The sequence below is a fragment of the Alligator sinensis genome, unplaced genomic scaffold (genome assembly GCF_000455745.1).
Source record: "Alligator sinensis unplaced genomic scaffold, ASM45574v1 scaffold1012_1, whole genome shotgun sequence".
In the NCBI taxonomy this organism is placed as follows: Eukaryota; Metazoa; Chordata; order Crocodylia; family Alligatoridae; genus Alligator; species Alligator sinensis.
In genome coordinates this window covers 248,496-263,324 of record NW_005842104.1, presented here as the reverse complement: position 1 = coordinate 263,324, position 14,829 = coordinate 248,496, and the positions used below count along the sequence as shown (strand labels likewise).

Genomic DNA, 14,829 nt, shown 5'->3' with positions numbered 1-14,829 from the left:
GCCCCTTGTGGGGGGGCTGCTCAGGAGGGGTGGGTCCCCTAGCTCCCACAGGGTGCAGCCCCCCCACAGCACATGGAAGGCCCCCCCACCCCCCTACAGTCCCGCAGCTCTCCCCTGGTGGGCCACAGCCCCTATGCCCCACAGGGTGCCAGCCCCCTGCCTAGGGTCCCAGGCACCCTGGAGGGCCACAGCCCCCCTGCCCAGGGTTCCAGCTCCCCCCGGAGGGCCACAGCCCCCCGCCCAGGGCCCATAACTTACCTTTAGCAGCAGCTGTGGGAGTGAGGTGCTCTGAGACATGGCGGCAGGACCCGGCGTGGCACACGGGAACTATGTGCTGGGCTCAGCCAGGTCTTGCCAGCCATGGGGCCTGTCTGCCACCTGGCCGGGCCGAGTCATGATGGCAGGACCCGGCGGGGCACGCTGGGACTGTGTGCTGGACCCAACCAGGTCCTGCTGGCCCTGGGGACCGTCTGCTGCCCGGCCGGGCCCGGCCCTTGGTGGCAGGACCTGGTGCAGCATGTGGGGACTGCATGCTGGGCCCATCCGGGTCCTGCCGCCCTCGGGGCTCTTCTGCTGCCTGGCTGGGTGACTGCCCGGTACGGTGACTGCACACCGCACCCACCGGGTCCTGCCGGCCCTGGGGCTGGGCTGGCCGGCTGGGCGGCAGGAGCAGCCTCAGGGCCAGCAGGACCTTCCTGGGCGTGGCTCACGGTCACCGCCCTGGGTCCTGCTGCCATGGGCCCGGCCTGGCTGGGCGGCAGAGGGACCCCAGGGCCAGCAGGACCCGACTGGGCGTGGCATGCGGTCCCTCTGCCCTGCTGTGCCTGTGGGGTGGTGGGACCTGGGCCAGTCCCGTGTGGCTCACTATTCTGGCTTTGCACTGGCGCAGGTCACATGGCTCTAGGAGGCATGGGTCCTGTGTGCGCCTCCCGGAGCCCTGCGTCCCGCTCTGGTACAAAGCCGAAATAGCGAGCCACGCAGGGCTGGACCGGGTCCATACCCCCTGCAGCCCTGGGGACATCTCCCCTGCCACTCCCCCACCCCCCACACTTACCTTGGACAGTATCGGGGGCCAGAGGCAGCAGGGGAACAAAAGAGACGCTCTGGCTGACACCAGAATCTCTTTTGGAGGACTGACTCCTGGGTATGGTCTGGGACCGTGCCTTGCTCTGCTCTTCTGCAGAGTGTTTTTTTTTTTACACCCCTGGGGTCTAATTTTCTCCCCGCACTGCAAACTTTCAGTGCGGGGAATCTTTTTTCATTCCCGCATGTGCCTCTTGCCCCACCTCAAAGGGGTTTGAGACGGAGCAAGAGGCATGTGCGTGCTCGTCTGGACGCGCCCTTTGTTGCTCTCTGCTAGATAATTTCTAACTTGTCTGTTTCTCTTTGTTGAAGTGTGGGACCCAAAACTTGAAACTATACTCCAAGTGGGGCTTCACCACCACGAAATAGAGTACTTCTCATGACTTGCAAGTGAAGCTCCTATTGATACAGTCCAGTATGTTATTGGGGTTTTTTTTTGTTTTTTTTTTTTGCGACAAAAGCACAATGTTGGTTTATTTAGCTAACAGTCTACTGTGACCCCCAGGTCCTTTTCTCTTGTACTGTAGGTTAGCGAATTCTTTCTCTAGTTGTGTCCCAAGTGCAGGACTTTGCATTTATCTTTATTGAATTTCATTTGATTGATTTTTTTTTTGGTTTTGTTTTTTTTTTGGGGGGGGGGTTGGACCATTTTTCTAGTTTACCAAGGTCATTTTAGATCCTACTTCTACCCTCCTGAGTGTCAGCAACTCTACCCAACTTGGTGCCATCTGCAAATTTGCTAAGCGTGCTCTTAATCTCATCCTCCACGTAGTTAATGAAGATATAAAACAGTACTGGGCCTAGAACAGAACCTTGGAGGACCTCGTTCAATATATCTTCTCAAATAAGGTTGACAAAATGTGCTGAGATACAGCTGTCCCAAGAGTGGATGCAGCTCAGGTAGAAAAAGCTTTTGTTGTTTACAGAATCAAATATACTTCTGGCTGCAGAAAAATTCTCTCTGCTAGGAGAGTGGTCTCTACACCAGAGGGGCTTCCTGCAATATTTTGTATCAACAGCCATACAGCATAAACAGGGCCTTAACATTGAACCTAGTCCATAAAATTCCCTGTAGTTTAAGATTTGAACTGACATGCTATTCTCATGTGAGTGTAACAGATTTAGGTATATTTTTTTAAACTAATGAATATTAGTTTGTTGGCAACTGAAACAAAGTAAGGGCTGCTTACTGACTGCTTCAGAGTTTCTGTGAGCATTGCCAGGATAGATTTGCTAAACTGAAATAGGTATCAGTTAATTGAGTAGGAATCACTAAAAGTGGACATCTGTAGGAGTGATTTCTTTTTCTGTTAAAACCACCCTCAATGTAAGGGTGGAAATATCATTTCATGGAGCTACAGTATTTTAAAATTGGTATACAAAATAGAAATGTAACTGTAAAATTTGACTTGTTTTGGGAATAGTAACCTGGTGTTATGTTCTGTTGTTCCAGCTTCTTTGTTCTTACTTGCCCACATACATTTTTATACAGTGTTTGCATTATGTGTTATGAACAGAGACTGTGTATGTATTTAATAAACTGCATTTTTATGAGAGCGAGAATAGGGAATCTCAAACTTACCTGCTGTGGACTACGTATTAATACCTTTGCGAGGGCCACTTTTCCCTTTCCTTCTCAGTTGTGTGCATGCCATGACTTCTAATTCGCCTTTGTGTAAATCTCCGTGGCAACTACAGCTGTTGCTTATGTGTAAGATTGATAGAAGAGAATCCATATTTATACCTATCTTATTTCATTTTAGCACTTATTTCATTTTTTCACTTGGAAAACCTGAATCATGTAACAAAGTAGCTCCTTTGAGCCACCTCTGCATATATTTTCTGTGCGCTTATGTCAACAACAAGTTAGCAATCTGTGCTGGGGTACACACATATTCGTAGCTCTGCTTTTGTAAGCCCTTGGTACCAAATGTATCATGTTAAAAATCTAGAAAAAAGTGTGTGGCTGGAGAATGCATTTGTTGGATATTAGATGAGATGGGAGCTGGTAGTGGAATTCTGTATTCATATGGATTGATATTTCTCATTGTAAAGAATTCTTGTTACCTCTTTTCCCTGAGACAGCTCTCCATCATTTATAGCAGGCCTTTGATATTTGGTTGGTGGAAGGCCGTATGGCTCAGGGGGTGCCTCTCTTCTGCCCCACAGAATTTTTGTTCAGTTTTGCCTGCTAAAATACCATTTCCCTTTGAATGGTAGTTGTCAGGAAAAACTGAAGGATGAAAGGATAATTATAATTGCACATAATAGAATCTGGTTTTGTTTGGGGGTTTTTTCCTTTAAAAATCCTAGGAAATTGTATGTAGAATTCAACACTGAAAGAATGACACTGAAGCTGCAAAAAATCAAGCAAATGAAGATTTAAAACTGCCTCTGCAGTATTAAATTTGGCTCACTGTGTAGCTGCATTGTGATACATCCAAACTACATAAATCTTTTCCATCATTGCAGTGGAAGGATGCGTAAAGGGATAGAACTGAGGCTGTACAGCCAATCGTAAATCTAGCACTTCCTAACCTTTTAGTGCTCATCTTTGTAATCTAAATGGGTTTAACAGATTTTTTTTTTTTTTGTCCGTAACTCATTTAATGCACTGACAGATGTTGTAGCGCAGACATTCATACTGGAGTTTGTAGGGAGAGATGAAGGGCAAACCCTAGTGATTGTGCTCCTTTGCAGTGAACTGTCCAGATGGTAAGTGTCTTGTTTCATGATGATAGACTTGACACTGCAATCATCAATGGATTTCAGAACTCATGTACTTTACTGCATGGCAGGCTGGTGTCTCTGTACTCATCTATGTATACTGTTAATTGTATGCCTCTGGGGGAAAAACATCATGCTGTCACTGCCTCATTAATTGATGCCTTCCTTTATGTCCATCAGCACTGCACAAATAGTTGGGGATTCCAGACTGAATTGCTCTCACAAAAAAGGCCTAAGCCAGCAATATTCAGACTATGGCTTCTGATCAACAAATGGCTCTTAAATGTGTCTGCAGCTATTTTAGAAAATATTGTCAAAGTTGCATGTGTATGAACTGCATACTTTGCATGCTTAGCGTGTATGTCTTTCCTTTTATCGTGAATCATACAACTATGCTAATGAAGCATATTCAACTACACAGTGTAGTCCTTTCTTTCAGACTCTGCCACAGTTCAGCTAATAGAGTAAATGCTGCAACTCTTGTTGGTTAATTAATACCGATTACTCAGGACTGAGTGTCCTATGCACTGAATCCCTCAGGGATGGCTCAGGGCAGTTACTCAGAATCATGGGTCTTATACAGTCTGCCAGTCTTACACAGTCACAACTTTTTGTTGGAAATACTCCCCCAATTAACATTTTTTCATGAACCTCCAAATATAACATGCACTCTGTTTGGTAGGCTCCAAAAAGGAAAAAAAAAAATCTTACCTAGGAATCTGGAGTCTCTGGGGCTGGGGGCCTGATCTGTCACACTGGCACTGGAGCTGCATGGTAGGTCTGGGACCATGTGCTGGCTTGAACTCTGTGCACAGGGGTCAGCCATGGGCTAACCCTGCATGTCATCCTAATCTGGTGCCCAGTTGTGGTGGGGAGCTTCACACTGGTTTAAAAATTTGCCAGTGGAATGGGTGAGAGGGAGAAGGGAGAGAGCAGTGGTAGTGTTATTTACCATAGCTCCCAGAACTGTGGCAGTTTTGTCCTGCATCCCATCATCCCCAATTTCTCTACCTGGAAGGTGCTCTCTTCCTTGCGTATAATACACATCCCAATTTTCCTCAGCTGGTTTTGGCAGGAAAAGGTGCAAGTTATATGTGAGAAAATATTGTAAATGGAAAGCCTGGATAGGTAAAATATTGACACGGGGGATAAGAGAATATGATCTGCAGTGGGATTCTTCACGATCTACTGAAACTGAAATCTTAAGTGAAGGCCTTCTAGAATGAGCATGTGGTTTTACATACATAAAGCTGCGTGGTAAGAATTTAAGTGGATACTTAACCTTCAGGGGTCTGCTTGACTGGATAAATTGAGGCTTTGGATTAGCTCTCCACTTGTCTGAAGTGTCTAAATTTTCCTGTAAGTTTTATGGAAGAGCATATTATACTTTTTGGGTTCTTTCTGAAAACTCTCTTGTATATGCTTGACTTCATATGTTTTCAGGATTAGGGCCTGTGTACATTAAGCTTTAGATTGTGGTCCAGTAAAGTCTTTTAAAAAAAATCACTATGTGGAACTTGGAGCTCTTGGCTCTATCACTACATTGTCTTTTATTGCTGCATAGTTGTATTTAGAGAGTATATTCTGGATATTTCATGGCTGTCCAGAGATTGACTAGACTTGAGTTCTATATAATGATAACACCATATTGGTAGCCTGAAGAGCTCAAAAATTTGAACACAAATGTAGAAATCAGGCTTTAGTTGCATTTTAGTTAGCTCCTGGTCCGTTAGGTCAGGGGTGCCAAACTCACCCTGGGCTCTGGATTTGGATGGGGTCTTGTTCCTGAGTGGATTCAGACCTCGTGGTGGCAGAACAAGCAGGGTTATGCCAGCAAAGCCTCATCTCCCTACGCCCTGCGCTTCCTATCCCCTCCCCTGTCCTGCTGCTGGCCATGCCCACTGTGGCCCAAATAGTCCCTGATTTTGTGGCAGGCTCTTCCCACAAAATCCATGGGCAAAAGGAACAATTTATATTTGGTCCACATTTTCAAGCTCTTCACTGCAACCATTAGGATAGGACTAGAAAGGTGTTTTCTGTTGATTTTTTTTTTTGTTAACAGGATCATATGAAGGTAGGGCTGGAAGGGACTTCACAAGGTCATGTAATCTAGTTCCCTGCTCAAGGCATGATTGTCCCTCACTAAAGCATCCCAGCCAAGTGTCTGTCTAAGCTGATCTTAAAAATTTCCAAGGATGGAGATTTCACAGCTTCTCTAGGGATCCTGTTCCAGTGCTTAACTACCCTCAGTCAGAGAGTTCCTCCTAATCTCCAACCTACATTTCCTTGGTTGCAGCTCGAGGCTGTTGCTCTTAATCTTGTCTCCTGCAGCCACAAAGAAAAGTCCATCTCTATCCTCTCTGTAATCACTCTTCAGGTATTTGAAGACCTCCCTACAAGTCTTCTCCTCTCCAGACTAAATAAACTAGTTCTTTCAGCTTTTCCTCATAAGCCTTGTTTCCCAGGCTCCTAACCATTTTTGTCCCTCTGTGCTAGGATCTCTCCAAACTATCCACATCCTTTTTGAAGCATGGGGCCCAAAATGGACACACTCGGAGTCATAGGGCTGAAAAGGTCATCTAGTCCAGCTCCTTGCCTGAGGCAGGTTCATCCCTAGCCAAACCATAATCAAATCTCTGAATAAAACTACCTTCAACCCTAACACAATGTAGACCAAACACCCTAACCTGCTACAGGTAAAATGGGTGAACCATGACAGGCAATGTCCTGATCCTATAAAATATTGTCAATAAATGCTTAAGAGGTCCCAGGTAGAAGGCCAGCCCCCCTGCTAAAGAGAAAGGCAGAACCCCCCACAGTCCATACCAGTCTGACCATGGGGTAAAATTTCTTCCTGACCCCAAATATGGTGATTGGTATGACCCTGAGTGGAGAGGCAAGACCCTCTATCAGGGAACCTCTGACATTGTTCCTAGCAGGAGAATCAGCATACCCCAGTTGAAGTCCCCAGCCTTAGCTGTAGCTAACACCCAGTGCCTGTGGGGAGGCTTAAAAACACCCTGGCATTTATAGTAGAAAAAAGCTGGGGATGCGTGCAGCCACGAAAGCCAGAAGCATGGGAAATACCCATGATAGGCATAGCTACATCCCAAGCCAGCAGCTGTTCAACCTCTTCTTGAACACCTCCAGTGATGGACAACCCACAGCTTCCCTAGGCAGTCTGTTCCACTGCCTATTCTCTCAGTGAATACGTTTTTCTGGATGTCTAATCTAAATTTGCTTTGTTGCAACTTCAAGCCATTGGTCTGCATCTTTCTCTCTGCAGCATGAGAGAAAAGGTGTTTTCCCTCTTCCTTATGGCAGCCCTTCAGGTATTGAAGACTGCTATCATGTCCCCTCTTATCCATCTCCTTAGCAAGCTGAAACTGCTTAGCTCCTTCAGCCTTTCCTCACATGACTTGCCTTCCAAGCCCTTGATCATCTTTGTTGCCCACCTCTGGACCCTCTCTAACTTCTCCATGTCCTCTTTAAAATGTGGACCCAAGAACTGCATACAGTACTCCAGACAAGGCCTAATCAGCGCTGAGTAGAGGCACTATCACCTCCCATGTCTTGCCCCTAATACTTCTATAGATGCAGTCCAAAACTGCATTTACCTTTTGTGTGGCTGCATCTCACTGAAGACTCATATTGACTTTGTTGTCTACCAGTACTCCCAAATCCTTTTCTATAAAGCTGCCATCCAGCCAGGTATCCTCCATTTTATATTCATGTTTTTGATTATTCCTCCCAAGGTGTAGCGCCTTGCATTTGTCTGCATTGAACTTTGTCCTGCTAGCTCTAGCCCAACTCTCCAATCTGTAGAGATGCTTCTGAATTGCACTCGCACTATAGTCCTTCCCAGTTTTGTGTCATCCATAGACTTGCTCAAGAAGCTCTCTATGCCAGCATTGAAATAGTTAATAAACATGTTGAGCAGCCCCAGGCGACCCTGTGGGACTCCACTCAAAACCTCCTGCCATTATGACATGGACCTGTTAATAATTACCCTTTGCTTATGGCTATTGAGTCTGTAATCTATCTACTTTTTAATAGTTTTATCCAGCCCACATTTCTCCAGGTTGTTTATGAGAAGGTTGTACAAAAGCACAACCTTGTCAAAAGCCTTGCTGGAGTCCAGATATAGTGATATACTATGTCCACAGCATTTTCTTCATCCACCCAAGTAGTTACTTTGTCAAAGGAGGAGATTAGATTTGTTTGACACAACTTGTTCTTCGTAATTCCATGCTGGCTGCTTGTGATCAGCCTTTCCTCCTTCAGATACTTGCAAATGGCCTTCCTTAAGATTTGCTCCAGTAACTTCCTAGGTACTGAGGTGAGGCTAATCACTCTGTAGTTCCCTGGGACTTCCTTCTTGCTTTTTTTAAAGATGGGTACTACATTAGCTCCTTTTCAGTCCTCTGGTACTTGGCCCATCTCCCATGACTTCATGAAGCTCTTTGTCAAGGGCTCCGAGATACCCAGTCAGAGAGCTTTTGTTGGGTTTGAATTAATTCAAGTCAGTAGGGCCAAATAAGTTTCATCCCAGGGTCCTGAAGGAACTGGCAGAGGGCATCTCCTCCCTCATTTTGCCCCCTTTCTTATCCACATAATTCTTACTAGGTGTCCGGCAGCTTAATATTTTTGTGACGACTAAGACAAAGTAGCTGTTGAGTTGTTCTGCCTTCTTTGCATCTTTGGTTAGTTCTCCCTGGCTTGGTAACAGAGGACCCACAGCTTCATTGGTCCTTCTTTTCTGGCCAACATACTTATAGAATCTCTTGTTGTCCTTATCCTTCTTTTGCCAGGTGCAGCTCATTTATTTATCTTTACCTTCCTGATCATGTCCTCGCAGGTCCTTTCTGTTTCCTGGTACATGTCCTTGGTGACCTACCCATTCTTCCATTGCTTGTATGCTTTCCTTCTGTGTTTGATGCATTTTAGAAGTTCCTTGTGCAGCTACGTTGGTCTCTTGTCTTGCCATTCTTCTTGTGCTTCCATTGTGTTAGACCAGTTTCTTGTTGGGCTTCTAATATTGTGCACCTTAGAGTATAGGTGTCCAGCACCCCCTCAGTCTGTCCTCCCATGACATCGTGGTCATTGGCTCCTTCAGTCGGATGAAATCCACCTTTTTGAAATCTAATGCCCTAATTTTGCTGACTTCATGCTTTCTCCGTCTCAGGATCTGGAATATTAGCATATTGTGATCACTTCCTTCCAAATTGCCCATCACCTTCACATCCTGGTGATGATTTCCTGGTTTCTCTTTCTGGAAGATAAAGTTGTCCTCTGCACAAGTTAGGAACTAGCTTGACATTTTATGTTTGGCTGCATTGTTTTTATAGAAGGTGTCTAGAAAATTGAAGTCTCCCATCAGTACTATCCCATAGCTTTTGAATAGATTTGTCACCTGCTAGACTAGTGCCTGATCCACCTCCTCCTTCTGGTTAGGTGGCCTATAATAAATCATTACCATTATATCAGTGCTATACCTTTCATCTTCACCCAAATGCATTCTGCTTTGCCATCATCTCCCTGTGAAGCAGGAATAAGTGTTTGTGTTTTTGATATACAAGGCAACACCACCAGCTTTTCTCCCAGCTGTCCTTCTGAAACAGTGTGTAACCTTCAGTGTTCATATTTCAGTTATAAGAGCTGTCCCACCAGGTTTCAGTGATGCCAGTCAGATCATGGTCCTTTTTGAGGGTGCAGCTTCAACTCATCTAGTTTATTCCCCATACTTCTCACATTTTGTGTACATGTCCAGGATGTTATTTTGCATTTTGACCTCCTCACTTCCTTTTTCTTACAGTTATTGCAGTCCTGTAGCTTTCTGGCCCTTTCCCAGAGTTGAGTTGCTTCTTTCATTCCTTTCCCTGTACTCTGTTGCTGGAGGGTTTTGATCACCATCCCCTGTGAAACCTAATTTAAAGCCCTCCTTACTAGGTTGGCCAGATGATGCCAAAATATGCTCTCCCTCATCTTCATTAGATGGCTCCCACCTCTTAATAGCAGCCCTCCTCCCAAGAACATCCCCCCCATTGTTGAAGCCAAAGCCTTCATGTTGACACCACTGCCTTAGCCATGCGTTCACTTCCAAGATAGAGGTCCAGGCAGAGACCATTTTGCCTTTCATGGGAAGGATTGATGAGAACACCACTTGTGCTCCAAGCAACTTAATCCTCCCCTTATGAGCCAGGAGCCTCATAGTCACCTGTGATCTGGTCAGTGTCCCTCTTTTGCTCTCTGGAGAGCATACATCCTGTAAGAATAAAAGGGGGGGGGCAGGGAAGACAACACAAAAATTTGCATGCCAAACACTTGCACCAGGTGCAAGTGGGTACTTACCCATGCTCCTGCCCCCACACACAGACACACAAGCACAGTGTCCTGCTCCCTCCTGGGTGAACTCCCTGGATAAACTCTGTCTGTTTGCTGTCCTATGGTTCCTAGGGGCTGCTTTTTTTATAAGGCTGCCTATCCCAGCTTCATCCCTCAGTTACTGAAACCAGCCCCACCCAAAACAAGCCCTGTCACCCAGTCACTTCAGAAGGGGAAAGAAAAGAAAAGAACAAAGAGAGAGAGAAGCAATCACATACTACAGGTGGGGGAGAAAAAAACCCAAACACACCAGGCACTAGGCAAACACTCTAAGTAGCAATCAGCCACCCTAAGTCATTAGCACAAAGAAAAGCCTCTTCAAGGCTGTCTTACATCTGAGCTGCTTATCCCAGAGCCACTGCTCTCTGCTTACTATTCATCTTACTGAGCCATACACCAGGTAAGACGTCAACAATGCTGATAGTGGAAGAATCACTTCCCTCAATTTGCAGGTGATACTCTTGTTCAACCTAGGATGCTGTTGGCTTTTTTTTTTGCCACAAGAGCATATTGTTGACTCACATTCAGCTTATGGTCAAGGACCTGTAGCCCCCAGGTCCTTCTTTGGAGTACTGCAGCCTAGCCACTTATTCCCCAGTCTGTATTTGTGCATGCAGTTATTCTGCCCCAAGTGCAGGACTTTGCACTTTTCCTTGCTGAATCTCATTTGGTTTGGTTGATAGTGGACCATTTTTCCAGTCTGTTCAGGTCATTCTGGATCAAAGTCCTGCCTTCCAGCTAACTTGGCATTATCTGCATATTTGCTAAGTGTTTGCTTAGTCCTGTCATCTAAATCATTAATGAGGATGCTGAATAGTACCAGACCCATGACCTCTTGCCAACTAGACATTGAGCCATTGATGACTACTGGTAGAGCACAATGATCTAGCATCCTCCCTCTCCTCTCTTCCCCCTCCCCAAATCCACAGAGCCTCTCACCTTATCATAGAAGGAAATCAAGTTGGTCAGGTATGACTTGCTTTTGGTGAATCTATGCTGGCTTTCTGATCACTTTGTTATCCTCTAGGTAGTTCACAATAGATTGCTTGAGGACCTGCTCCATGATCTTTCCAGGTATAGAGGTCAGGCTGACTGGTCTGTAGTTTCCCAGATCCTCCTTTTCCCCTTTCTTAAAAGTGGTCATTATTTGCTCTTTTCCAGTATCCAGGACCTCACCTGGCTCCATGAGGTTCTCAAATGGCTTTGAAATTACCTCAGCCAGTTCCTTCAGTATGCTAGGATGCATTCCGTCTGGCCCTGCTGTCTCTGGTTTCTGCAAGTAAACCTCAAGTGTACTGTCTCCGTATCGCCTCTGTTTCTCTGCTGCAATAGCTGCTACCTGGCTCGGCTGGGGCTGGAGCAAGGTTGTGGTCTGTGCCCCAGGCCAGGGCAGGGTTGGAGCCAGCGAATAAGCAATAGTGGGGAGGGAGAGGGGGAAGACGGTGGCCAGAGGCAGCAGGGAGGGCCAGGTCAGGAGGCTGGGCACCAGGGGAGGGTAGGTGCCAGGGGGGTGCAAGCACACCTCCCCCACCTCTTGCCTTCCCATTGCCTGCTCCTCAAGAAGTCACTTCAGTACTTTACTACTTGCTTTTGCCAAGTAAATTTGAGGCAGGTCTGCAGATTTAGCTCTCTACATTGACCAGTGCTGCTGCTGCCCCTCTAAGAACCCTGCTGTATGTGAAACTAATCATGGTGAGAATGCATTATGTTTAATGGGGGATTTTCTTTCTTTCAGCCTTTTTTCCAACTTGTAAAACTACGGAAACTTGGACTTAGTGATAATGAAATTCAACGGCTCCCTCCAGAAATAGCAAACTTCATGCAGCTGGTGGAACTTGATTTGTCTCGAAATGGTAAGCTAGAGTGTTTGCTTTTGTTCAACTCTGCATTACATGTGATAAAACGTTATTCAAATGCTGTAGATTACTTGGATTTTTGGTCTGAAGCCCTTAAGTCTGCTGCTGGGTAGCATTTGGAGAATGCTGAAGTCTGAAGCATGGCATATGTTTCTAGGTGTAGTGAGGACCTAGCAGTAGAGTTATGCTTTAGTGATTAAAATATTGCCCTGCTCTAGCTTCTCCCTTCTGAAAAGTTCTGTTACTGGCTGAAAACATATTTTGAAAGTGTCCTTTGTCATAGTGTGCATGCATGTGGTGAAGCTGTTTATACATGTGTAGACAACAGAAATGGATATGTGAAGGAAAAATGTCCACTCGGGTCCAAATGCAATCATTGTGCTGGGAGCCCAAGTCCGTTCTTCTTTTTCTTCCTTTCCCCTGATCTTTCCACATGCTCTGTAGTAAGAGGAGGAATTATCCTATTTGTTCCTCTCTGCAAGTAGCCATAGTAGTTTCTTCAGTTCTTGTTTAAGCTGCTGCCCCAGCAGTGACAGTGAACTTGGCATGTCCCTTGTCAGCATTTTATAGCTTGCTGAACTCTGTTGTTCATTACTAGTTTAAGCCTAGCAAATTAGTGTTCATTGGTGGATCATGGTTTCTTGTTGCTGAGGCCCTTAAAGACTGAGAAATTAGAAGGTTTAGCACATTAAACCCATGGCAGGTGTGCAATGCTGATGCATTTCCAGTTTTACCAAAAGAGCAAAAGTCAGCTGGCTGCAGAGGCAGTCATGTCTGTCCTTTTACATTCAGAGTGTTGCTTCAGAATGTTCCTCTCATGGAGCAGAGAAATGAATAAAGAGTGAAACTCTGTATAACGAGGAAGACAATAAATGCAGGAGACCTAGAGAAATTGTGTAAACTTGTAAATGAAAGCATTGAAACACCAGTTTCACTTGTAGAAACACTTGGTGCTTGTCCTCAATACCTGTCTAAACGTTGATTTTTTTTTTTCGAGTGATGGAGCAAGTGTTCTTTTTCTGGACAGTCACTAATGAAATGAAAGTCTCTAAACACTTAATGGCAGACTTCCACTGCCCTACCTTACTTCATGTGTATTTCCAGAGTGTTGTACGGCAAAGGAAGAAATCTAGGTAGCTGACCAGGAAATATCTGGGAGCTGGAATTAATGCATTTGTTTAATTAAGACATAGTGTCAAATGGTGCGTCTTGGCTTTAATGTAATTGGCTTCATGTGCAGGACTTGGTTGCATAGGGTTGCCAAGGATTTTAACTCTGAATGAGGTGGTGTGTTGGCTCAATTCATTTCTCTTTTCAAATCAGAGCCATCTGAGCCTTAAGCAGCTTGACTTAAAAGTTGGCAGTAGACTTCAATTTAAGAGGAACAGATGGTGTCAGTGTTTCTGTGCATGTGTAGGGGTGTTTGTGTGTGATTACAAAATGTTTCCTTGTGTAGTAACCTCCAAAGTGATGACTTGGGCTACAGCAGGTCGCAGGAAGCAATTTCTCTCCTGTATCCAAGGTCCAGTCTTAATTACCCATTTTATTGCATTATTTTCTCTTCTTTATGATTCATTACCCAATGTGACTGGCTTCACTTAGCTCAGCTTAGCCCTGTTTCATCTAAGTGCTTTACAATTTAGTTTACACCAGTTTTTACTGGATTATAGTAGGAAAATCTTGACTTTTGTGTTCCTAGCTTTGTTACTAAGCATCACTTTCTTTAGGTGAGAATCTGAACATACCTAAGGTTCTGCCTACTGAGGAATAAGCTATTAATCAATTTTTGTTATTAAACTACTTGGCAAGAGCAGCAGATCTGTTTTGCTTTTAAACTTGGCAAAAACTTAGGAAAAACTGCTTTTTGCAACCTGGCATATTTCATGAATAGGAAAGTGTAGTGGTGACATCTTAACTCTGGAAATAAGAGACCATTGTTCTGTTTTTGTCCTAGCTGTATGATAACTGCACTAATTGCTTTTCTTTTTGACCATCCTACTTCCTTTGGAGATGGAATACAAATATTAGTTCTTTAAATGACCTGAGGTAACACTGCTGAGTAGTACTGCCTGACAATTGCCCCTTATGTTGTGGGGACATTTTGGAGTCCATGATGGCATGAGGAGGAGGTCAAGATACTGAATGAGCAAAACACATTCATCCCCCTTCCTAACAAAATTATCCTATTGCTTCCTTTCTCCTTCTTCCTGAAGTGAGAAGATGAGACATAGGTTGTTATTAGATGTGTGGAACACAGAACCTAACTGCAGACCAGAAAGGTGTGCCAAGAGCCACTGGCAGCATCAACAAAGACAACATACATTATGTTTTTAATTCCTAGGCCTTCTATATGTCAGGATTGACATCAGTGGAGTCTGTCACCTCTGCTAGCCTTAGAGAGATGTGGAGTACAGTGGAAGTTTGTTCCAGGATGCTGTGGGAAGGCTTGGTAGCCATTCCCCTTATGCCTTTGCCTCCTGGCTTATACTACTTGCTGGAGGAGCTGGAACTGTTTTTCTTCTCTCATGTCTATGTCTGCCACCTGAGTGCCTGATCTAATTCAACCTTGCAGTGCCAGAATTTGTAGGTCTCAGGGATATCTTTTATTCTCCAATTATGTAGTAACTGGGGCACTTCTACATGTGCAATGTAATGAGCATGAATTTACTGTGCAGTAAATGTGTGATTTTACTATGCAGTAAATTCATGCTCCTGAAACTTTGCCCAGGAATGTGTCTACATGTGTGCCTGTGTTGGGTACAATCTAGTCCAGGGCTGT

The 14,829-nt window shown here is 44.9% G+C and overlaps 1 protein-coding gene across 1 annotated transcript in view; it reads left to right on the top strand.

The window, feature by feature from the left end:
* The window catches only part of LRRC1 (leucine rich repeat containing 1), a 119,459-nt gene that overhangs the window by 14,614 nt on the left and 90,016 nt on the right, over positions 1–14,829 (top strand). The window contains exon 2 of the mRNA XM_006024493.2: positions 11,930–12,047. Within this exon, the coding sequence (XP_006024555.2) occupies positions 12,014–12,047 (34 nt within the window). The 5' untranslated portion in view covers positions 11,930–12,013. The remainder of the gene's footprint in view (positions 1–11,929; positions 12,048–14,829) is intronic.